Source organism: Rhyacophila brunnea, unplaced genomic scaffold (genome assembly GCF_057557595.1).
Source record: "Rhyacophila brunnea isolate RB1 unplaced genomic scaffold, BYU_Rbru_1.0 scaffold_19, whole genome shotgun sequence".
NCBI lineage: Eukaryota > Metazoa > Arthropoda > Insecta > Trichoptera > Rhyacophilidae > Rhyacophila > Rhyacophila brunnea.
The window spans coordinates 2,385,778-2,412,745 of record NW_028232848.1 but is presented as its reverse complement, the minus strand read 5'-3'; the positions used below and the strand labels follow the sequence as shown (position 1 = coordinate 2,412,745).

Below are 26,968 nucleotides of genomic sequence, written 5' to 3'. Positions count from 1 at the left end.
TACGGCACACGTATAAGATTAAACGTGGTAAAATGTGTTAAAAAACGACTTGACGCACGGGACGCGTGAAAGATTGGACGCGACTAACCTCACTTTTTCCGCTGTTTGCTACGCGACTTAGTGCTCGGTCGTAGTGGTTTGGCGGGCGCGGCGCAGCGGCGTCTTGCGAAACTCAAACGTATAACCGTGTGTATTATTATGCCCCAAAAAAGACACTGTCTACGAACATTTCACACACGGTTATACGTTTGAGTTTCGCAAGACGCCGCCGCGTCGCGCCCGCCAAACCACTACGGCTGAGCACTTAGACACACGATCATTCCCGTGCGACATCGCGTACACGAGGGTTTCACGCAGACAAGATTGTGTGTGTGCAGGCCGCTATGATCTTAATTTCCAAATTAAAAATAACATATACTTTTTGTGGCATCGTGACAATTATAATACAGCTTAAAATGTATTCTGATAGGATTTACCAAAGAGATTTGATCTCATTGAGATTTACACTAATTTATTAGCGACAGAATAGTTTGAACGTAGCAGTAATCAGTATAATTCTTTAGTACGAAATTTCTTAGGTGTGGCAACTTTAACGCCTGTTTTGTGATTGTTTATTATTTGTCAATTCAACAGATTCTCTCAGTTTTGCGAGACCTCCGATACTTATATTCGATTAATTCTGAAACTTGACTTAAAACACAGAGTAAGTAGTCAGGCGTATTATTCTAATTTTATTGACACCTCTTTGAATAGATTCTTTTTCATTGAAAATTTCTCTGTCGTCTGAAATCGTTTAGCTTATTCACCCAATTTGACAAACACAATATTTTTGCCAGCACGATTTTGAGTACCTATCTAATCTACCTACTGATTGTGACGTGAATATTTTTACCGGCGTTTGTGTTTTAATAATAAATACCACTCGTTCGGTTATTCTCTCTAAACCCCGCCGAACCTCGAGCTCGCTTACAAAAATCCATTATGGCTCTCTAGGTCTCGGATGGAAATAAAAATAAAATAAACCCTTTAATCGTCATTATTTCGTTTTAATCACGTATAATCTTTTTACGATGCATTTGTTATGAAACGTCATTCAACGTATACTCATTAATAAAGCCATGCACATGTCAGTAGGTACCTTCTACTTTGCTGGATGGCGGCATTTTTCTCGTGTTTTATTTTACTGTTCCTGACCTTAGAATTTTCTAGAAACTATGTGTTTGACATGGCGGCGATATATAATAATATTTCTAAATATCTACATTATATTGAATTCATTAGTCCCAAATAATATTTAGGGTACCTACTATTAGATTATACCTGTTCAATTATAGGCAACAAAACGCATGGCTACGAAATAGGCTATTATTATGTATGTATTTATTATCTATGGTTGTATTTTAAGAAATGTGTACAAAGTGACTGAATGTAGCTTTTTTTCGTTGGTAGCATGTCAATAGTTCAATTAAAATGATATAACTGAAAATTATTAATCATATTTGTTTAATTTTCACAAAGTAAACATTACAAATTGTATTTTTAATGCATTCATGCACCGCCATCTTTAGATTAATAAAGCCTGAGCATAACTTTTTGCGCAAGCAACGAATGGTCCACTGCCATACGATTTATTGATAACGTACTTGCAAGCAGAGTTTGGTATTGTATAATGACTGAAGAGTATAAATAAGTTATTAATTATTGTCGTTTAGAATCGAGTGTCACATTGACAAATGTCCTAGTGTATTATGATATTATTATACACAGAAGAAATTTACTTTGATCGTCACTTCCAATTATTAATAACACATAACCACTAAAAAGAGGGGCGAAAAGTAGGACCAGTCGTGTAATGTATCGGCTTCCTTCTTCAGTGGGCAATGGTTCATGACTTGCCATGAAAAAAATATGTATGTAGGTAAAAAAAAAAAAACCTATACTTACACCCCGTTTACACGTGCATGGATATAGGTAATGTGCATAGTAAGAAAATGTATGGGGAAACATGTATTATCCTGCAGTTGGCAAGATTGTGTACATAAATCAAACAAGTTTGGAAGGTTCCAAATTCAACACGCAAGTAAGATTATTTTTGATCTGCGCCTGCGCAGTAGAGCGATAGAGGCGAACATGCCTGTAAAATAACGAACTACTCGTTTTGAGCTTAACCGATTTTCAGTACGACCTGTCAGATAGTAATATAAAATGACAACCTCGCGTCTCGCTTACTCTTAAAGAATGAGATTGGATAGACAGTCAGCACTTTTACATGTAAACAGTTATTGTCTTGATAGTTTAAAATAAGAACGATTGCCGACAGTAATTCCATGCACGTGTATAGGTGCACAATGTGAATCAAATTAATATAAATGCAGTGTGGTACAGATAGAAATTTAATGTTGTGTGAATAAGGTCGTCTAAGGGAGGTTCAGGTGATAGGATGGGGGACGGCAGGTATTGGAATAGTTGGTATCTTCTGGGTCATGCCCTGTCCTTGTGGCGTCACATACGTCTTCGGACTTGCAGAATCCAATATAATAGCGCCTGTACACGTGCATGGATTTACTGGCAGCAATAGTGAATATTTTAAACTATCGTGACAAGTCTCTCCAATCTCATTCTTCAAGAGTAAGCGAGACACGATGTTGTCATTTTATGGTACTATTTCATACCATTTGACAGGTAGGTAATGAAAATCGGTCAACCTAAAAATTCATTCGTAGTTCGTTTTTTATGCTGGCAGGTTCGCCACTATCGTTTTACTGCGCAGGCGCGAATCGAAATCCTGTCGCATGAAAATTCAGAAGCTTCCAAACTTTTCTGATTCATGCATGCAATCTTCCAACTGCAGGATAATACATGTTTACCCATACATTTTTCTGTTATGGCCGCGATAATACTTACTGTCAGCAGTAAATCCATGCAAGTGTAAACGGGGTATATGGTAATAGTGCCGCAGATGATCGCATAACCATTTATCATTTTTTTTTGGCGGAAACAGTTTATCCCATGTAGACAATTATATTAAATACCTTTTTCTGTCGGTGCAGAGACTTTTCGATCCAATAATAATTGTTAATTTAAAGTTTGATATTTCATACATTTCGATGCATCATTATCACACACTAAGATTAAGTTAGGTTTGATTAGGTTGGGGTAGATTAGGTAGGTTAGGTTGGGTTTGGTTTAGTCTAAAAAGTAATACCCATTTTACACGTGCATGGATTTACTGCTGATAGTGAGTAATCGAGAAGCTTTCAATTTTTTTTTGATTCATGCATGCAATCTTGCCAACTGCATGATAATACATGTTTACACGTACATTTTATTATTATGGCCGCGATAATACTTACTGTCAGCAGTAAATCCATACATGTGTACGGGCGCTAAAAGTTATAAAAAGTCATGCGGTCATCTGCGGCACTATTACCAAAATTTTAAATGGTTGTACAGGAGGACCTCGACTTTCGCACATAATTGGTTCCTGAAAAGGTGTGCGAATGTTGAATGTTCGAAAGTAGAGGGAAGTAAAAAAAAATTAAATTGTGTGTATTTTGAAATATGTATTTATCAAGTAAATATAAGATGTTTAAGAGACATGTTTAAGTGGGGTTTGCGGATGTTTCCCTTAAAAAGTTATCAAGAGTTAACTGTTTGCCACTATTCTTTTTCTTATTTTAAGTGGTAAATTATTAACTTTACAATATTGCTTAACTGCTGGCACGAAATGTAAAGTGAACCAATCTTTTAATATTAACGCAGTAAACCCAGGTTTTTTTTTTATCTTTATTTGATTACTGGATACAATTCTTTATCCTTCCCTTTCAATGCCCTGGTATTTTCTGGTTGATAAATTAACATTGGCATCAATTTTAAATCACCAGCCAAGTTTCCACCAAGAAGCAATGTCAATCGGTTTTTAGAAGGTTTATGCCCAGGGGCAACTGATTCTTCCTTAGATAAGAATGTACGACTAGGCATTTTTTCCAAAATAAACCTGTGTCATCTACATTAAATATTTGGCTAGAGGAATATTCTCCATCTTCAATAATTTTGGATAATGAGGAAATAAATTCTCCGCGAAAATCAGCCGATTCTCCAGTGAATTTAATATAAACCAACCGTTACTTGCTTGAAAATTGTGTTAGAATCTTCTTTTAATCTAGCCTTCCAATCTCTGTGCAAACTAAGAGCCTTCGCTTGAATAATTGAAATATTTAGAGGGACATCTTTTTGATGTTGGTCGTCGATCCATGATGACAAATATTTTTCCATTTCATCCATAACTATGCCGTGTCTTTTGGAAACAACCTTTAAAGATATATTTCCACAATTTTGAACGTATTCTTTAATTTTTATTTTATTTTTCAAAATTGAACATAATATAGTAGTAGACCTGTTTGTATCATACGAACGTCCGATTGAAGAAAAAGATTCACCGCAATCAGAACGTCGTGCGAAGTTTATAAGTCCTTGATTTCTCTTTGTTCGTACCTATCAACACTGCAGTTTTTCTGTTTCTCACTTGTTTATAAATCTTATTATGTCTTAACCCCACGGCCAGCGCGACGTTTTAAAAAAACGTTTTTTTTTGAAATGTGCGAAATAGCGAATTGTGCGAAAGTCGAACGTTCGTAAGTCGCGGTCCGCCTGTAATTTTCAAATAAGTACTTAGTTGTAATTTTTAAATGTACCTAATGTGTGTATTTCTGTTGCAGATAAAATGGCTTGTGTTGTACCGTCACGATTTGCTTCCCTCAAGATTGTGGAGGACGATTTCGTTACCTCCAAGGTAAAGGAGACCAGCAAAGATAAGAAAAATGACCAAACCAAGAACGTAAAGAAGAATGACGACAAGAAAACTAAAGCTACTTCTAAAAATAAGGTAATCCTTTTTATATCACATATTTATCTGAGAAGAAGATGCAACTTAACAAATAGATATGTTGAATTTAATGTTTAGAAACCGACATGTTTAATGTGAGGCAACGTGGCAACCACAGAACAGATAATAAATAGAATACCGATTGGCTATATTCAATACGCCGCATGTTGAAGCGGGTTTTTGAATGTGTGAGTGTCCTACAAAAACGAAGCACGCATTATGCACATGCAATAGTGTGTGTAATACACCAACATTAAATGAGCGTAAATGCATAAACCGAGAGCAGTTTTCAGTATTAGACGTACAACGTATTCTTGACACGTGTGTAAGTTTAACCCGGATTCTTCCTTACTCGAGACGGTTACCTGCTATCGCCTTACCCGTTGGGTTTTCAGTTCCCATTATTTCTGAGTTCCCTGGTGGCAACTATGCAGCGGAGCCTCACGTTAAACTTGTCGGACTCTACCTCTACTTGATTTGCCACAAATAGTTTATTCCTATCTATATATTTTTCCGCCCATAAGTATTGAAATTACATCACAAGAAACTACAGTCGAACTTGGTTATTACAATCACGGAAAGAGCGAGATCTCGGATGTAATGGGGAAACATTCGTTGACATTTTAGTTTATGATTTTCTCCATACATTTATTCACTTTTATGACGAGCTACTTCTCGAGTATACCGAGCAAAACTGTTGTGTCAATCGTTAAAAAACAACATTTTTGACCCTAAGCAATAAAATCCTACCGGGCAGTTAACTAGACCGATGCTGCCGGGATCGGATTATGTTTATGACACTAGTTAAGTGTCAGCGCCCGCTGGCATAGCACTTCATTACAATAAACAACTTCTTTTATTTGTAGTTTATGAATGCCATGCTTGTTTCGGGGATTTTTACGATGGTTTTCAGATTTTTTATGTTCTATGGTTAAATAGAACGTGGCGTGAAAAATGTTATATAACAATATAACGAGTAATGCTTATAACGAGCAAATTCAGTCGGTCCCATCTTCCTCATAATAACCTAGTTCGAATGTAGTAACATCTATAATTAGTATTGGTCTTATGATTCTAATCATGTATAATCGTCATCATCATAAACCGGGGTCGATCGACTGCTCGATGAAGGCCTTCCTGCTATCTCCCTCCACTCTTTTCGGTCTCTAGTTCTTTGTCTATCCAGCAGGTTTTAGGGCCGTTTAGTGCCCCTTGGGTACCACTGTATGACAGCATTTGTCAAGCAGTTGTCCACTTGCTGAGCGATATGTTCAGCTCATTACCATTTCATCTGTTTAACGACCTCTATCACATCGCATACTCTTGTCAGCTTCCTTAGCCATTGTTTTCTTTTTATAAGTTACAGTATTTTTGCAAACGTCTTATAAAAATTGACCCCGAAATTATGATTGAATTTACTGAGATTCCAGGCTTGTGAAAAAGGGCGGTCAGGTTGAGACCCTTTTCTATGCCGCACGATAATACTATGGCAGTATCTGACTGGCCGCAGATTTTTAACTACACACGTTGGATGTAGAGCGAAGCTCATACTACAATTGCTGTAATGTCGAAAATTTGTGGTTTAGTATTTCATAATTATTTAAACAAATGTCACTGTGTGTTTAATTTTTTAGATTATGCAAATCAATCGACAGTGGCTAGTAATTTGAATTTGAAGCTCGACGAGATAACTCTTTTTGTGTGTATGTGCGGCCTGTCGATTAACGCCTCATAGGTTTAGATAACCTCGCTCAAGGCATGGAATATTTAGCCGAGCCAGGTTTAACATCGTTGCTTCGGCTTAGATGTGACAAGAGGGCTACATTGTCCGTTCTTTAATTCCATCGTACACCCTTTGAAAATAAATTATGGATGAATTTATTGGGATCCCATGTTTGCAAACGTTTCTTCCTTTTAATTTTCCTCAATATTGGGTCCAATTCAACGAGTACTGCTACGTGCTACTGTCTGAGGGAAACCAATGTGGTAATTCCTGCCAAAATGTTCATTATATGTAGTGGAACAATTTAACATTGTACATATGCAGATGCGATTTTGTCTAGTGTGCAGCAAATAGGGAAGGCGAATATGATTAGCGTCAATTGCATAGCTTTCTGTCTCTCGATGCCTGTCTGAGTGTGTCTTGTCTTGTCTATAGTAATTTTTGTGTGATCCCAACACATTTAGCAAGTTTTAACTTGTCTCTTTTAAGTGAAAAAACATTGAATTAAATGTTAGGTAACCTTTTATTTCATTAAGAGAGTGTAATTTGAATCTTGTAACTTGATAGTTAATGACTCCACAGACCTGTCTGGAAAATTCGCAAAGCAACCACACTAGCGAAAACATTGTACTTGCATTTGATGCAAATTTCGTGTTTGGTGTACAGTGAAACCCCGATTCTTCAATTTTCAAGGGACCCTAGAAAAAATACGATAAATGCGGGAAACTTTATAAGTTTTTTTTTTAAAAAACTCGTTTTTCTCCTGGATTTTTTCGACGTCTTGAATTATTTTCAGACTTCAGCTAGAGTTCTAGTTTTCTTCATGGGGGGCATTTTAGTTGCGACTTATAAAACTTCGTGATAAGAGATGTGAGGCAAGCCTGAGCGTCGACCGACCTGTGCAAACAAAGCAACGCGACTTATAGGTCTGTAATAGTCTGTAATCATAAATAATTCTACGAAAGCGAAATGAAAATTATTCAACAAATACGATCCATTGGGATAGTACTTGTGACGGGACCATAAAATTTAGATGATAGATCGAGGAGAACGGTAAATCGGGGAACGGTTAATGTGGGATTATTTAACATTGTTCCTATGGGTGTTTGGCGGGACTTTCAAAAATGACGATCCGTGCGGGTAAACGATTTATGCGAGATCTGTAGATCGGGGTTCCACTGTACACGTAACTGATATTTAATGGCTTCACGTTCTAAAACCTATCGCCTTTATTCATATGTATTCTATCTCACTCTAACACATATTGCGGAGATTATTTGCGTGCCGAAAGCTTTCTTCTCACTGACACTTATGGTTTGTTTTTGTTCAGGACTTACTAGACATATTATATTGCGATGTTTGGTATTTAAATGTCTGATAGTTCCTCTTTTGCCTAAGGGCCCACGTGGAATATAATGGTCGAACATCAAGAATTTGGTTTATTTTTTTGGAGCTTTGCCTGAATAGTCTCAAGAATCTTGCCTCTCGTTCTTGCATTATCATTACTGTCAATGTCTCATTTTTGTAATGGCATTAGGAGCCCACGTGCTGTTTGAATGACAAACATGAAGGATTAAAGGTATCTTTAAGGCCTAAGCCTGAGCAATCTGTAGATTTTGTAAGAAAATATCATTATAATGCTGTCTCCTTGTTGAATGCTAAATTATGGATAAACACTAGAGGTGAGTTGGAAATACTGTCACCAGTTTGTGTACTCAAGTCTCGGATGAAACTATCCATACTCAGTATGTGTGGCCCAATAAACTTGTTCCAAAAAACTTCTGTTGATATCATCGCGAGTCGCTCGCCAGTTGGTAGACTTTCAACACTATTGACATTAAATGCGCGCGAGCGAGATAGCACTTGAATATAGGTATATTTTAATTTATTAGTCTATTGCATTCGAATGTATGAACAATACGTCATAAATTTTGTGTCGCAGCACAGTGGTAAGATGATGCACAGGCTTGTTATGACCACTGAAAACATGTTTAAAATATTTAAAAAAGTTACTGTTATTCATTTTTGTTAACAAGAATATTATATTATAACCTAACAGAAAACAACTCATTAATTTTAAATGTGTTTAAAATATTATAATAAATGGGAAATTTCGAAAAGCGGAGCAGAGCTCAGTATATTTTTAGCGATTCTATTGAAACCGATATTGCAAATACTAATATGGAGTTGGTTTTAGTCCCAGTTGAGTATGAGACTTATGTCGCATACGCATGCCAAACGCTCTATATAGTATTCCAAATACCTACTAGTAAGTATTTTGGAACAAGTTTCGATAACAAGTATTTTTTATCCCTTACAGACCCAAGCCTAAAATTGAATACTTTTAACGGTTTTCTCTTTAAAACATATCTAAAATGAGTTTGAAAAAATCAAAAATATTTTTTTTTTTTTTTTACTTTCTTCGTTATTTAGAAAAAGCGACCCTCACATTTGTGATGGTCGGGTCTCAAACACTACAATAATAGGAATGGAAAGTTGAAATGTAAAATGTAAAGAACTGTTTTTTACGATTTTGAGACATTTTTTTATTTTTAATATGGGGCACAATGAACAATTATAACAATATATATTAAATACAATATTAATTAGTTAGAAATTACTAATAAAATTGATGTACAAGAATAAAACCTATGGTTGTAGTGGATGGTTGTGGTGCTACATCTGAGTTCCACAAATTACCATCGGTGTCAAAATTCGAATCTGATGAGTCATCTTTGTCGATAGTTGGCGGAATGTAATCAAAATCATTCTCATCATCGTCTTTTTACTCAACATCGGAATTATCTCCATTTCCTATTAAATTATTTATCAGCTTCAATATTTTCCATTTTGAAATCTAAAATAAATATAATAAATATAAACAACATGTATAACAACATAAATCAATATAATTAAGTTCTTTAATCTTCAAATAATATGAAATTCCCAATGAGTAAAAAGATGAAAATTGGTAATTTAGTGACTGTTGAGACCTGGCACTCACAAACGTGAGTCACAAGATTGAACATGTCAAAAACATAATAAATTAATAGTTATGACTTCAAAAACTAGTTAAATATGTTGCAGGATATGTTTATTACATTATTCATCCCAAAAATATCATTGGGAACAATTTTTTGGTAATAGAATCAATAAAGTACTCACACAGAATGCTCCTTACACAGTGCTGTCAAAATGTCACTTTGCAATGTTCCAGTGTCGCCAACCGACGCACGTGTAGAATTAAGGATGACTGTTTTCACTCTGCCAACTACACTCACTTTCATGTGAGCCAGGGCCAAACCACATACACTACCAAAATAATTATTTATTCCATACTAAAGTGACCCTCACAAGAGTGAGTGCAGGGTCTGTAAGGGTTATACTGGTAGTAAGTATACTTAGTCTACAAAATTGACCAGTTTTCCCACCTCTAATAAACACTATCCATTTTTATCAATGAATATACAATCTTATTATGTCTTCCCAGTGAATAGCGGGCACAATTAGTTATAACGCACTGCCAGCGTATTGTCGGTTCTCACAAAGTCCCGTTAGGTACTCGGGGTGCTTTTTGGGTTGCTTGACCGGCCGCTAACCGGTAGGTAGGACTTTGTACCCGGGGCTCGCTCTTTGCAAAGATCGTTTACGAAATGTTATTTGTAATATTTTTTTCTAAGGCAGGGCTTTTCAACCTTTAGTTGGGGGTGTTTCGATATTTTTGGTTAGATTACTGATTTGGAATTTGAAACGTTTTCATGCTAATAACATATATTGAAAAAAACAAGAAATTTTAAAAATCAAATTCAATAACTAATGAGAACCTTGAGCCTGATGCTGTGTGACTAAATATTTTATGTCTGGTTCAATTTTTGTTAAAAGCAAACGAAGGTCTCCTCTTTCAGTGATTTTCAGACGATTTCTTTGTTTTGTCATGGTGTTATTCTCCACACTGAAATCTGATTCAACAAGATAAGATGTGGGAAAGAGTCTTTGTTTTGTCATGGTGTTATTCTCCACACTGAAATCTGATTCAACAAGATAAGATGTGGGAAAGAGTATTAAAATATCTTTCATTGTTTCCCACATTTTTTTACACAAACTAGGCATTTTTTTATTTTGCCAAAGTTTTTGGCTTCCAGAAATATTGAAAATATTTTTGCTCTCCTCGTCATATTTCAGTTCATCAGTAAATTATATCGAGCTCTTCCAAATTTATGGTGAAAGGATTTATCATCCAATTATATGTCTTTAAATTTAAAATGTCTTTGAATCTTATTTTCATATCAATTGTAAGTTCGCTGATATGGCAACTAAACCTTTCGATTTCTTCTGGTGTTATATCTTCATTTATAGATAACAATTCGGGAAATTGATAAAATTCTTTCTTCAGAAGCTTACGATGGAGAAGATCAAGTTTTCCGATAAATAAGGACACAGCATTTTACAACTAATAAGTGTTTTAGTGGCACCTTGAAGCTGCAGGTTAATTTCATTAAATCATTTGCAAATATCTGCCAAATAAAAAGCATCATGCTTAACTGTTTTCAGTTGGTAGATATCTCCCTCGTGATTTTCCTCTAAAAACTGCATGATACTGTCATATAATGCTACAAAGCGAGATAGGCATGCACCTTTAGAGAGCCAACGTTAGAGAGTCAAAATTGCTCATCATTGTCCTCGCACAAAACAGCTGCACATTTGTGAGCATTATCTTACCTTTTTTTGCAAAGATAAAGCAATTATTTCAGCCTGCGTTCGGTTCCCAGGACGAAATTCTAAGAATTTGCAATTAGGCACGTGTTACTTTCTAAATGCAGCAATGAAAAAAGTCAATCCGATCACAATGTGTTTAGTCCATGGGTGAAGCTATGCCGAAAAACAAAAATTGTGAAGCAAAATTTCCAAAGATTTTGGGGTAAAAGTAAAAACTGCCCACCGCCCACCATGGAAGCCTTACGGACCAGGTTGACGATCCGTTGTCTAAACAGTCAAAACTGTCTATCTCGCTCTAAAATTTAGCACACCCAAGACATGTGCCGTTAAAACATAGCATTTACAATTACAACTAACTTATTGTAATTGTCATAATACAGTAAAACCTCGTTAATAAGAACACGGATAATTCGAAATTCTCGCAAAAAAAAGTCCCTTGAACATTATTTTCATATAAAACCATACCTTTAATTCAAATTTCGTAATTTGAAATGATTTGACTGTCCTGATATACAAAAATATTCAATACATCCTAACAAAGTACACTATTTCATGAGCCAGTCATTGAAAATTGTGACAGATTTTTCTTAAAACAAATTACTTATTTTAAGAAGGTAATATAAATAATCCTGACATTTTATGACCCATTAACACTCACGGAATCGGAAATTTCATGGGCACATCTATGATCGTAAACAAAATTAATGAAAATCAAAAAAAAAGTTTCAAAATTTTATTATTTTTCACCAAACATATCATATTTCGTAATTCGAATTTTTTTTCGATTTTCGGTCCCGTGGAATTCGTATTAACGAAGTTTTACTGTTAGTGCTAATATTAAGATACAAAAATATGAAAAACTACCCTTGATAGCGGTTGATAGCAGTCTTGTGTGTAGAATAGATGTTGTCATATAAGAGAAGGGATAAGGAGAAGGTGGGTAGGATTTATGACATTTGGCGCCCCACGTTGGGCGCCACTGTCATATTAGGAAAGGATTGGGAGAAGTAGGGAAAGAAGGTGTAAATTAATCAAATCAATTACGGGCGGCTAACGTAGTATAATATTCAGACCATTTAGAATACAAATAAAATGCTAGTTCGGTGGACCGTAACGTAATGAAATAATATAACAAATACCACAACAAATATGCTCTCAGCCCATCGCCGTCCTCACACGTGTCGGGACCATGGGCTTCCTTCGATCTCCTGGCCTCAGGGGGACGTCCTTCGGTTGGACAATGCGCAGGAACCATTACTCATAATGTTGATTTTCTTTACATTAATTTTTTTGTTGATTCGTGTCGTAGCCAAATCATCATCATCATCAGGGGCGCGACAACCCGGTGTGGGTCTTGGCCTCCTCGAACAGCTCCCTCCACCTGTCCCTATCCAGTGTGGCCGCTTTCCAATTCGGTACCCCCAGAATACGGCAGTCACTGGCAGCTCCATCCAACCAGCGAATCTTTGGCCTGCCTCTTCTTCTACGCCCTATTGGATTGCAGGACATCACTCTCTTTGCCGGTTCATTGTCATTCATACGGTGTACATGACCTAGCCATCGCATTGTTATCTTAATTGATTGAACTGCGCTGCAATCTTCGTACAGCCCGTAGAGCTCAGCGTTATATCTTCTCTTCGAATAGGTGCCGTCCCTGATCGGTCCATATATACGGCGGAGAATTTAGTAGCCAAATAATTGTTCATAATTATTGTGGTATGTAATAAGTAAACGTTTCATTTTAGCAAACCAATAAAGCGGCACCCTCTTCCCACAGCGGCTCCCAAGGCAAGAAAAAGCACCCTCCTCCGAGTGCCGAGCAGTGGGAGGCGTGGAAGGAGAAAGATAACCAGCTTGTAGATGGAAGTTATGAAGACGACTTAAGCCAGGTTGAGCATAATATATTTTATCTAACAGATCAAAGGTAATCATTATAAATTAGATTAGTTCTTTGAAAGTTTAATCTTCATTCTCGTGCCATACTCTTAGCAGTTGTCATTCATCATTCGGGCGATCTTTGCCTTATCGTCCGCTACCCAGAAGCACCTGCCTTTCTCAAAATGAAACGCCTACGTAGCAACCGAGACCTGAGACTGTGTGTAGTTTGCTGTTATGTCCTCACAATCCTTTCTATCCCATGGGGACATGGATACTAAACTAGGAGATAACACCGAGAGTTATGGCTTTTAAGATGTGGCTGTATAGATACCAGGGTCCTTGACTCAACACTACAAAAATATAGAGAACACTAATGTTTACACAAGCATCATTTTCGTGGCAATTGAAATTCTCCTATCCTTGCATAGTAAGGCTTGTTATCGCATTTTTCTTTGTGCACTCTTCTTGTTTCTGAATGGTTGATCCCAGATATACAAACTCGTCCACTCTTTATAGGTTTTGGAGTATACTTGCTGCTAGTAGAAGGTTAGCTCGATTGATAACTTGGTCTAATACCCCGTTTACACGTGCATGGATGTACTGTGCACAGTAAGAAAATGTATGGGGAAACATGTAGGTATTATCCTGCAGTTGGCAAGATTGCGTGCATAAATCAAACAAGATTGGAAGATTCCGAATTTCCAATGCGACGGTAAGATTATTTTCGATCTGCGCCTGCGCAGTAGAGCGATCGTAGCGAACTTGCCGGAAAAAAAACGAACTACTCATTTTGAGCTCCGATTTTCAATACGACCTGTCAGAGTATAAAATGACAACATCACGTCTCGCTTACTCTTGAATAATGAAATTGGAGAGACAGTCAGCACTTTTACGGGTCATTTTATAGTACTATTTGACAGGGCGTGAAAATCGGTTAACCTCAAAATGAGTTTTTTTAGCAACAGGTTCGCCACTATTGTTCTACTGCGCAAGCGCAGATATAGAACAAGTCCCAACCGTCACATGAAAATTTAGAAGCTTCTGAACTTTTTTGATTCATGCATGCAATCTTGCAACTTGCATGATAATACATGTTTATGGCTGCGATAATATGTCCTGTCAGCAGTAAATCCATGCAGGTGTAAATGGGGTATTATTTCTATTAATATTGGGGCCGTATTTGCGAATCCCTTTCTCTACCAGCACATCTATTCTATACACAAGACTGATATATAGACCGCTATCGGCAGCTATCGAGTGTAGTTTTTCATTTTTTGTATCAAAGTATTAGCACTTATTGTAACAATTACAATAACTTAGTTGTAATGTTACAATAAGTGCTATGTCTTAACAGCACCTCTTGGCTGTGATAAATTTTAGAACGAGATAGATAGTTTTGACTGTTTAGACGGCCATCTTATGAACTCAATTGTAGTTTTTAAACTTTTAGCATATAGAATTCCTATAACCATCTTTTTAAAAATTTTTACCTCATGAAAAACTGCTTGGCACGTTGGACAGTTGAAAAATAATATTTGGGAAATTTTGGCATGCGCACGTAAAAGGGTTCGCCAACTTTTACCATTGTGGAATTCTGATGCATTATTTCGGTTAAACTAAATAATTGTTTCACTTAGAGCTAGGCCACACTGGGCGACTCTGGTCTCGAGACAGTCGCGCGACTGTGGTCTCTCGGGCGACTTGCAGGCGACCAGAGAGGCAGCCATTAAATATTAATAATGAATGTACACACAAGTTATGCAAAAAATACGTCTCTCCGCGACGTGGCTGCCCGCGACTGATCGCCCAGTGTGGCAGCGCTCAATACATAGCTATATGTTTTCATACATCGCTACCGATCGCCCGACCAGAGAGACCGGGAGACCAGACCGAGCGCAAAAACGAGACTTTACTGATCGCCCGACTTTATTGCTTGCGCGACTACTGGGCGACCAGGTGTGGCATGGTCCATATAACTGCATACATCGGTCTGGTCTCGGCGACTGGTCTCGAGACCAGAGTCGCCCGGTGTGGCCCGGCTCTTAAACAGACCGAGTTTAATTTTATTTATTTCAAAATTCCCGCGCTTTCTTGACAACATTAAAATATATACCAATAAAGTTATTGCAGGATTACCTGCAACGAAGACCTTTAGTCGCGAAGGGGCCGGGAGTTAACATGGCACTTTTATATAATCCGCCCACAACATTAAACAAACCGACTAGTCGGTACAGACATTGGATTGATTGTGATATTAGAGAAAAAATTCGTTTTTGCCTAGTTAACATTAATTGATGATATAATATTTTTGTAGACATACAAAATACCATTTATGCTCTATCTATATAATAATTATAACCTGTCATCAAATTAATCATTTCGTTTTTAAATGAGTTTGTTTTTCGACTGATATTCACCCGATCCTCTTTTTGCACAGTTTCGAAATAACACGGTTTAAAACAATTACTGACCATTTTTTATTTACACTGATTTTTTTTTACTTTAACACGGTTTAAAAAAGCTAAAAAGAATAAAAATAGGTATGTATGTACATATTTAACAAAAAAATTGTGTTGCAATGGACCGCACGACACTGTTGTCATACATACATATGTATATACATGGCGCCACTAGTCAGTCACTTCGCGTTCGATACGAGAGGAAAAGCCGCGTGCTTCGGCATCAGTGTCATTAAGCCAACGAAAAACAGCAGTAAAATGGCACGTTTATTGTCAAGGAGCGACACTGAATGAATATATTTCTCTATGCTAAATTTAATTTAAATCGAAAACTGTGTATATTTTATGTATAATTAATAAATACATTCGATTTATTTTTGAGTTCAAGATTTTCGTATTTTGAGTTGATTTTAAGTAATGAAACCTATCTACCATTTTTGTATGGGCACCTTATCTTTTTTTACACGGTTTTGTTTTGCACGGTAGTCTTTGGAACGTATCGTACAATATAATATTATATCTGAATACAATAAGTATACTCATGTTAAAATATTCTTTTAATTAATTTAAGAGCTATTGTACGACAACATCTTCTTGGCTACACTTCTAGGCGCTGTTGTCTACTAAATGGGAGAAACTTGTTACTATATAATGGAATTGCAGGTAAAAATGGGTGAAGCATGTTAGTTCATAGTTTTAACACGTAACCGAAAAGATGTTGTCATACTATATATGTATTTTTCGTCGATATACTTATTCATTTTTGAATGTTTCAATCTATTGACAAGTGATAACTATTTTATTCCGTAGTGAAAATCTACTATTTGATGGTTGACGATCATTTGTGAAAACCATCCATTTTCGATGTGACTTTCATCTTTTTCAATGTTGTCGGCACACTTGGTGAAAATGGTCTATTTTATTGTGCGAATATATATACCCCCTTTTCATACCAGGCTATTCTTCTCTCCAAGTTGGACTTTGAAGAGAAGAAGAAAATTTACAAATCCACCAAGAAAGAATCAGACACCGCAAAAAAACTCGAAGAACAGCTGAAAGCGCAAGGAAATAAGAAATCGAAGAAGAACAAAACGATGAGTCTAGGCCAGTTTAACGAATTAGTAACGGAGAATAACGTTGACACAAACGTTGACGAAGGTAATGTCCTCTATTATTAATATTAATTAAGCCTTTATTAGACTATAAAAGATCTAACAAACCCTAGCCGATAAGCTTGTATTAATGAAGTTTTAAATAATATTGAAAAACATATAATAAAAAATGACAATTAACTTAGTGGGATCTTTGAATTGGATTTTTTCCATCTATTTTTCATAGTTAGGATTCTAGGTGTGGATTGTATTCTTAAACAGTGAGTCGTGATCTGTATTTAGATTTTATTATGTTCATTGTTGAAAATAATGATTTGCATAAATAAGTTGAACCAAAGCATAATAATCTATATATGAGGCGTCTAATTCCAAAAAGCGATAAGTCCACATTTGGTCAAAATCGAGAAAAAAATACGTACGTGTCCTTTGTATAATTTTACATAATATGTATTGATCTATAAATTCCAAAACGCGACATAACCCCATGAAAAAAAATATTTTAAATTTCGATTTATTACAAAAAGCGCCAAGTCCGTGTTTCATATTATTTAAAGCTTGGATGATTTCGCGCGTGTTTAATTCAACCAATAAAGGAACGTTCAATATTGAAAAGGGCGTCTCCCATGCAGCAGCATCTTGTAAACTCATAACAGTGCCACGGAAATATGTGCCTTATGCGGAGTAAATTAAAAAGTGAGAATAATGAGAATGAGTGAGAATAAAAAAGAGAAAGTTTTATTTTACCTATATTTATTACATTTAAGAGTTTATCGGCTGAAACAAATTGCCATATGGTTCTAATTTCGACATAGAATACAGCGGAAAAAATAATCTAACGTTAAAACAAATAATTGAAGCTTGAAACATAAAAACGTTGTTTCCCGAAAATATTGAATTGTGGACTTGTCGCTTTTTGTAATTAGACGCCTCATATATAGTATGTCCCAAACTTTAGGGAGAGATGTTTTTTTGCTTGTTCAATCATACATCGATGATACATTTAATCAACCAACACAAAGATTCAATTCAAAGATTTATTAATCGTTTTAAAGTATTCGAACAATTATATTTTTTTTTTTTTAAATAATGCACAAATGAGTCCATGGACGCACGCAAAAGTGCTCATAGAGTATTTTCCAGTGTTAAGGTCAGTACTGACTAGAGCTAATTTTGCTTGGGCTTAATTAGGCTTTTTCGATTTCATCAAAGAACTTGTGTGCTCAGTCTGGACAGTCAGTATTCACTCCTGTGTACGGCTGTCAGCTGTGCGCTTAAAATAATATTAATTAACATTGGAATGGAACAATGACGATAAACTTTTTTGAAACTTCTGATTATCCATGCACGATACGGTGTAAACAACGATATAATAGCTCTAGAACTGATATTAGAATATAATTTAAAGATTCCTGAAAACAAACCAAAGTCACAGATTTTCTTAATAAATAATGACTAATGAGTATTAAACATGTTAAAAATAATTGTCTTTAAAAATGCATAATAATAATAATGTATTTTAAAAAGAAAAAACAACAGATTATCCGTGTTTTTCTTTTATCTGTGCCACCTCTCTTTACCATGAGCCCGGATAATCGAGAGTCTACTGTATGTGCATTACTAAAATATGCTGCACTTATCACGTTACATTCCGTCATTGTTCACACCACTGGATATACACAAACAACTAAAACAACTGGATTGGGGTTTTACGCTCACGAAAAAGAAGTTGTGTGTTACAAAATTTTAATCCGCACGAATGTTCGTACGCGTATACCATTTGTGCACGCAAATTTGCTCAAGTCAGTACTGACCTTTAGATATATTTTTCAAATATCAGTAGATTGGCAAAAATGTATAAAAAATCGCCGATTTTACTTCATGACAATTAGATTAGTGGCCTTCATAGTGACCTATTGTTATAATCTCACAAGAACCTGATTTATACACAAACAACTAAAACAACTGGATTGGGGTTTTACGCTCACGAAAAAGAAGTTGTGTGTTACAAAATTTTAATCCGCACGAATGTTCGTACGCGTATACCATTTGTGCACGCAAATTTGCTCAAGTCAGTACTGACCTTTAGATATATTTTTCAAATATCAGTAGATTGGCAAAAATGTATAAAAAATCGCCGATTTTACTTCATGACAATTAGATAGTGGCCTTCATAGTGACCTATTGTTATAATCTCACAAGAACCTGATTTTTAAAAAAATCTTGTAAACTTACCTTTGGTTTAATATTAAATATCAGTAGGTAGGTGTACTGAAATAACTGTAATTATGTTAGGTACTTTTTTTGATATGTTTACTTTCCTGCGATTATAGAACCGGAGGACCCAGACGAATCTTTCCAAGAATGTAGAACGTTCTTCGACAGAGTGAAGAGGGACGCGACCGATGAGCTAGTTAAGGAAAATTTAAACAGAACCGAGACGAGGTCGCCGTCGAAAAAAGCCGGCCGAGAACCCCCTTCCAATGACGAGATCAAAGGCTCCAAGCTGCAGAGCGTCCTCGAGATCAAAGACAAAGAGATCGAGGAGCTCAGAGCGGAGGTGGACACCTTGAAAACAGATCTGCTCAAAGTCAAATCCAGAAACAAAAAACTCTGCAGTATCATCGGACAAGGAGAGAGTAAGGATACTTATGTCATTTCTTATATCGTCGCTAATTTTCTACAAACACCTATCTCAATTTTTGTCAGTTATGAGTTGTTTGATGTAATGAATTCGGAATTTTAATACGCACCTATTCCACTAACATGTATCTCAAAACGTACTTTATAACATAATAGAATTAAGCAATAACAAAAACTCGTATCACAATAAAAGACTTTTATAAATATTATAAACTCATATCTTGAGTTACGTGTTTGTAAGTATTCAGAATACTGAACTCCGACAGATGATTATACTTTATTATTTATTATTTTACTAAGTACTTTCTCATAAGTCAAGATATACATACGTGTTTGCTGCAGTAATATTCACAGTAAAGTTGCAACGCATTCTCGTATCTTTGACAATATGACTGATCGGTCGAAAGTATAGTGCGATAAATTGAAGAAACATTTTTTACATGAAAATATTTGAGGCGCCGAGTGCCAAAGGAGCTCAAGCGCCAACTTTACGATTTTTGACATTTGAATGTAGGTTTTTTCTATAAATCGATATGTATCATGCCACAAAGTCTTATCGCTCAAATAATTATAGATATTTTACAAAAGAGATTTATTTTCTGTGGCATAATTGTTTTGGTCGTTATGTCGGCACGCCACAGAAGCTTATCCGCCATTATACTATGGAGAGCGCGAGATCAAAACAGCTGTCAGATTTGTCTTATTGAATATACGTTCTCAACAGTGAAAAAAACTAAAAATGAGGTCAAGAAGGATTAGAAAAATAGTTTCGATGTGTGTTAAACCTGTAAACGAGGAAAATCGCGCTAAGTTTAACAAGTTTTATCCGTTTTACTTTCACATACCTACGTTGTTGTTTAAAATATTTTAGATTCTTTTGAAATATGGTTATTAACGTCATTTTAGTAATTTTGTCCACTAAACTTTTACTTCCATGAAGGAAAATAACTCTTACTTCTAATTTCATCTTGTTTTATATCCAATTACGATTGATATACACTAAAAAAAGTATTTAAAAAATCACCCGAATCCTTGAGAAAAAATGATGAGGTTAAATTTGAATAATGATTTTCTTATTTTGGCCAGTTTGGAGTAACGATTTGATTTAGTATTATTAATAATATTGGGTATATAGACGGTTATTACAAAAAAAACAATCCAAAGGCTTTGAAATCATTTCTGTAATGGCAAAAACGTATTTAATATTATAAGGCAAATTTTATGCCAAACAAACTCATGTAACAATCATAACAAATTTGACCATTTTTTTCAGTGTTTATTTGGCATAATTTTTTTTTTTATATCAAAATTTTTTTTATTGCTATCCAAACCCTTACATTAAAACATTTTTTTAAATGATTTATTTTTTTAAATTAATGCCATTATTTGAGTTCGAAAATGTTAATGCCACAGAAGCTTATGCAACAAAAAAAAGTATCAAGTGCCACCTTTTTTCATTTTTCTATATGCCAAAGAGGCTCAAACACAATTTTTTTGGAATCCAATAGATATTTTTCATTAAATATTATTGCAAATAAAACTTTAATTTTTTTAAATTTGCTTTGCTTAGAAAATAATTGTCCATTTCAACATTCAAGTTCAAAATTAAAAAAATAAATTCACTGAAAACTTGTCGGCCATTTTGTAGCACTTTTGTTAAATGGTGCTTGAGCTCCTTTGGCGCTCGGCGCCTCATTTGTAACTATACTAAATGGATATTTCATAGAAGAAAATTTATTTCTAAATTAATTACTGAGAAAATAAAGTTGTTATTTGCCTCTCCTGAAAAGTAGTATTTTTTGAGATACGTATTTGTAGAAAATTAACGACGATATATAATTTTATATTACTTATCCAAAAGATGAAGCCTGAATTTTGACCGATAAAAGAAGATGGCGACCATAATTTAAAATTTCCTATAGCTGTTGACACACGTCTTTTGTGATGCTGAAAACTAATTTGAAGTTAAATTTGATATTTTGCAAATAGATGGTATAATGAGTGTAATTGAGGAATAACCGATTTTCTGTTTTTTGGCTAAAGTCTCTATAGAATAGGGTTTTTCTTCAACATTTATAGTAAAATGATATCTGTTATTTGTGAACACAGTGAAAGACAAAGCGGAAGTGCTAGTGGAAGTGGAGAGGCTCCGGGAGGTGCAGGCGGAGCTGACAGCGGAAGTGGCCTCCCTCCACGCCCAGCTGGAGCAGCAGAAGTCCAGGGGGTCTGCAGTCAGACCCGACACCAAACAGAAGGACACTAAGGTATTTTTTTTTTTTTTTGTGATTTTACCGAAGCTTTGACTGCGACTCGCTGTCATATCGCCTCTTCTCGATCGAAGGGGATTCGTCGATCAGGTCCTCACTCCTATTCTGTTAAATAACTTTACAATTTTGCCTAGCTCTTCCGTCTTACCCACCGCCAGGACACCCTTCAATTCGTCGACATTCTCATAGATATCCGCAATTCGCAGCTGTACTCTGTGAAGTTCATATTTAGGGCATTGCAGTGCTATATGTACAATGTCCTCTAAAATATGACATTCATCGCAGAGCTGCGATTCGCTTCTTCCCATGAGGACATCAATTCTTTTGCCCATGGTGTGCCCTGTTCTTAGCCTCAGTATTAACTTAAGCTCATTCCTCGTCAAAGAAGAGTCCACAAACCAGGGCACCTCTCGTGGTGATGGTAGAATAGACTTACTCCATTTCCCCTTTTCTAATGATGCCCTATGGTGAAAATCTATCCACATACTTTGGCACATTTTCTTTATAGCCTCATTCCAGTCCAGGTTTTTTGGTATCTACTGATATGGTACCCCTGAATGCCCAGCTTCCTTTGCCAGATCATCTGCCCTTTCATTGCTCTCAATGCACATGTGCGATGGGATCCATTGAAGGCATAGATCTCCTCCTCTATTTTTCTTGCCTTCACTAAGGTATTGACCCTTTTGCATTACCACAGTGGAAGGTGTTAGGTGTTATCTGTCATAATTGTTGCAGTGGTCGTCGGACATAACTGATCTGATCGCTGACGCTCCTGCAAAGAAGGGGAAGATCGCCTGCACACTAGACTAGACCTATCGAATCAAAAATATTAAATTCATTTTTCTTTTATTATGTCAGCGTTTGTTGAATAAGAATGATAAAGAATAGGCCTTTCTATAGAGATAATGGTATCTTAGAATATGGATGGCAAATATAGATCACAGTACAATTTTTAACCTAATTATGAGTCAATTACTGATTCCAATAGAAAGTTTTAGCAAATTTAATACATTACATAGCAATATGTATTTGGTGAAAATTAAATTACATATGTATATAAAGGTCGGTACTGATTTTAGCATTTTCTACGAACGTTTGTGTGGATTAAAATTTTGTACGCGCAACTTTCTTGTTTGTGTGCATAAAACCCCGCTCCAGTTGTATACAAAACACATGCAGGAGTGAACATGTCCAGACTGAGCACACAAGTCCTTTGATGAAAACGAAAAAACTGACAAGCCACGGATAGTGTTTGTGTGCGCAAAAACATTTTCTACAAACGTTCGTGTGGATTAAAATTTTGTACACGCAACTTTCTTGTTTGTGTGCGTAAAACCCCGCTCCAGTTGTATACAAAACACATGCAGGAGTGAACATGTCCAGACCGAGCACACAAGTTCTTTGATGAAATCGAAAAAACTGACAAGCTACGGATTTTGTTTGTGCGCGCAAAAATGTATGCGCACGCAAGTTTGACCTTGTACTAATGTGAGCAAATTTGCACGCGCAGCGTTCGTGTGTGCAAATTTGTGCCAAGTCAGTACCAAACTTAAGGGGAGGCGTCCATATATGACATCATCCTAGGTGGGGAAGGGGTCTTAGTATAATTTTAAGAAAAAATGTAGTTTAAAACTTGGGTTTTAATTTCACTAAAATCAGGAACACTGTCTTTTTACTTAGCTGGGCAGTATTGTCCTTAATTTTAAATCATATGATTAAAACACGTAGCTACTGAACAATATCTTCGCCTTTTGTGGTTAATTAAATTAGACTCATCCATATTTGAAATGTAATGAATGTTTCTTTGGTTGGACCCCTTGGATCGTTAAAAAATAACTGCGATTGCCCACAAATTGCTTCGCGACCATTATATATTTTGATAGATACAATTATGCATGTTTTGTTTACAGAAAAAGAAAATTGAGAGGGAATCGTAGATCTTCCATTTTCACGTGCCATACCCACACTATGAAGAAAACAACAAAACAACATTTGGTGCAGACGACCAAAATAAACAAATTTATCATTGAGAAGTTTTTTTATCACTGCATTATGACAGATTTATTGACTTGAAATACCGCATTTATCATCCAGGATATACAGGCTAACTTTGAATGTTCAAAACTGTCACCAAAACCTATCGTAACCTCCACTAATATAATGGCTTCAATATTGTCTCTTATAACGGTTGTGAAGGTTCATTTTTAGCGTTAGCCTTGATTTAAAAAAAAATCTGGCTTAGAATAGGCGGACACCATACCCAATTAATATTAATGTATCAATAAACCATTTGTTTTATTCAATGAGAATAATTCACAAGATTTTGAGAATGTAACATTCCATATTTTGAATATATATAATTTGAAAACACCTCAGATATAGCCTGAATCTATCCACTGCTGGATGAAGGCCTCTCCAAGCTGATTCCACTTCTCTCGGTCCTGTGCGTTGCGTTGCCACGTACTTCCGCAGAACTTTACAATTTCATTGATATTACTCAGATATACCCACTAGAAAAAATCATATTTGAAAAAAATACGATGCTCGACGAATGCACATTTGGCGCGGTGGCTATATGGATTCAAATCCTGTCGAGCACCATATGTTTTTCATATATGATTTTTTCTAGTGGGTATATACCCAAGCGACTTTGGCAAAAAAAAATTATGTGTGTTCAATAAGCAGAATGGTACATTCTTAAATCTTGTTATTCGTTGAATAAAAGAAATAGTTAATTATAAATTATTAGCAAGTTCAAGTAAGTTACATCATAAAAAATATTGGAGAAATCCACGACGTTGGTTAGTAATTGAAGTAATAGGTATCTACTTTGATTAATAAAAACAAAAACTGATTGCCAGATTTCGAAGAGCGCTGATGAGTGGGTATTTAAAAGGCCAATAGTTAAAATTTGTCGCAATTAGTATGTCACTGCGTAGCATATTGGTAAATGCGACGGACGGGGCGTAAACCCGGGAGATGCAGGGTTCGATTCCCAGCCGGGGTGGCTTACTTTTTTCAAAAAAGATTTTTTCTATTGGTTATAATATATTCTCTCGGAAAGTGTTTTTCAAAATTATGTATGTTCAATAATCAGAATAGTACATTCTTAAATCTTGTGATTTATTCGTTGAATAAAAGAAATAGTTAATTATGAATAAATATATTTTTTTTTGAAAAAGTGAGTCACTGAGCTCGAAAAAATTGCCATACCTACATTATTTGACGTTACCATTTATTACATATTATAACTCTGACACTTTTCGTTTACTAATCGTCTTCGCCACAGATCTAAAGGCTTGCTAAAATGAGAGTCGCAGGTTTGCATAAAATAATATCGACATTCAGGATAGTTTGGATTTCTTTATTTGGCAACCTTTCAGAATTAAATACAAAATGGCATCCTGGTCAATAAATCTGGTATTTCATAGCACTCTCCTGAATATTATTCTTCAATATTTATTATTTTATCTCATTTGGATTGTAACGATATTGTCAAGTAACTCACTTCCATTGATTGATATTGAATGTAAGCGTAACGTATTATTATAAAAAGGGGAACCCAAATGTTTTAGATCTATTTTATCTCTTGGCGAGAAGTGAATGTTATATTTATATGTCAATTATTAACAATATGTATAAAATTTTCCAACAAAGCATGCATCACTCTTTCTACTAAATGGACTGCGTTATGCATCAGTGGCGAAGGGCGGAGTAGGCTGTTAAGATCCGACATAAATAGTGCACACTAACCTTTGACAGTCATACGTATTTGTTTTCATTGGACTAAGACTATAATGTGTAGATAGTGATTTTTAGTTGTTAAAATTCAATTAAACCCTGCCTAATCCAATCCATAGTAGATAATAGTCAAAAAAATATTTGTTTATCTATAAAATATTTATCGTTTATGGTTTAATTAGGCAGAGCTTAATGAATTTAAAAAAAGCTAACCAACACCATCTGTAATATGTATTCTTTATTCAATGAAAACAAAAGTATGACTGATAAAGTGTGCTCTATTTTTGACAGATCGCCCATAGCATACCTAAACCATTATGGTTTGGTTAGGCAGGGTTTAATTGAATTTTAAAAACTAATCATCACCATCTACAAATTGTATTCTTAGTTCAACAAATAGCTATGGGTAACAAAGTTTATATCGAATCTTAAGAGCCTACCTCCACCCTTTGCCACTGGTATGCATAGACACTAAAAATGAAGTAAACCCCTTATTAATCAAAATTGATTACGGAGAACAAAATATATTTGATATTACGAATTTCACGTTTGATATAAAAGTCGTCCTAATTTGAAATTGAATTACAAAATATAAAGTGTATTTGAAGTGCCTAGTTTCAAAACCCCCGAAACCGATTTTAGGTAGTTTTGAGAAAAATGAGAAATACTCATACTTATCTATTAAATCTGTGAACTTTATGTTATGAAAGAGTATTCTGGCTTATCCATTTTAGGGGTGTTTGAAAAGCACACCCAACCATTTTAACAGGTTTTGAAATTTACCCTAATTTTTGATCGTATGTATGATGGTTTTTGCCGTTTTTTAAAGTTTAATCTTTGGCCATATAGGTAACAAAAATATCCATCTAAATACATTACTAACTCAAAATTATTCAAAAACCGTTTTAGGGGGATTTGAAACCAGGCGCCTCGCCTCATTCATTACTAATTTCGATTAAACCATGTTTGTTTTAGCGGGGTTTTACTGTCATTAATTCAAACTCTTTCAAGGGAATGTGAATTTATTTTATTGCTTGTTTAAATATTATATTAAAGGGTTTATTAGCAATCATGTATTCTCTTCTTTTGGATCCGTTTATGCGTTGTGAAGTCCAAACGGACAATGTTATAATAATAAAAATGAATCTATTGTTCAGCCATACTATATCTTCGTTTGATGTCTAATCTAACCTATTATTAAATGCTCAGGTAACATCATATTTTAATTGGTCCACATACCAGTCACCGTAACATAACATTTCCAAAGTAGTTTTGTTACGTACTATGTACATTTTTTAAAAATATACATATTGTTTTTCAATTTGTGTCTGTCAGGGTATGAACCTGATAGGTTGAGCAAGTGACTGACATCCATTTCTCGTAAAAAACAAAATTTGTTAATACAAACTTCTACTCTGTGGTATGTAGTTCTCATGCAACTTTTTAATCAAAAAAAAAATTATATTTTGTTGGTTATGTAACGTCATATTCTCTAAACCCCCTTTGTCACATATCACATTATATCAGACCCCTTCGCCCCCTAGGGC

General features: G+C 35.4%; 1 protein-coding gene across 3 annotated transcripts; it reads left to right on the top strand.

Annotated features, from left to right (window-relative positions):
- Positions 1-609: 609 nt before the first annotated feature.
- LOC147072640 (G kinase-anchoring protein 1-like) lies at positions 610-26,870 on the top strand. 3 transcript variants are annotated; one of them, XM_085946135.1, is made up of 7 exons: positions 610-703; positions 4,719-4,885; positions 13,070-13,213; positions 16,636-16,819; positions 19,104-19,409; positions 21,523-21,677; positions 23,591-26,870. In XM_085946135.1, the coding sequence occupies exons 2-7, from the start codon at positions 4,724-4,726 to the stop codon at positions 23,615-23,617; spliced, it is 978 nt and encodes a 325-aa protein (XP_085802261.1). In that variant the 5' UTR covers positions 610-703; positions 4,719-4,723; the 3' UTR covers positions 23,618-26,870. The 3 variants fall into 3 exon arrangements, with proteins under 3 accessions (XP_085802261.1, XP_085802260.1, XP_085802262.1); XM_085946134.1 differs by having other exon boundaries at positions 16,618-16,819; XM_085946136.1 differs by lacking the exon at positions 13,070-13,213 and having other exon boundaries at positions 16,618-16,819.
- Positions 26,871-26,968: the final 98 nt, after the last annotated feature.

What these genes read in the sequence shown, in the direction of transcription:
- LOC147072640 (XM_085946134.1), top strand. Translation starts at nt 4,724, where the DNA reads ATGGCTTGTGTTGTACCGTCACGATTTGCTTCCCTCAAGATTGTGGAG. An exon ending in TGACACAAACGTTGACGAAG is followed by an intron (nt 16,820 to 19,103) that starts GTAATGTCCTCT and finishes CTGCGATTATAG; the next exon opens with AACCGGAGGACCCAGACGAA. An exon ending in TATCATCGGACAAGGAGAGA is followed by an intron (nt 19,410 to 21,522) that starts GTAAGGATACTT and finishes TTGTGAACACAG; the next exon opens with TGAAAGACAAAGCGGAAGTG.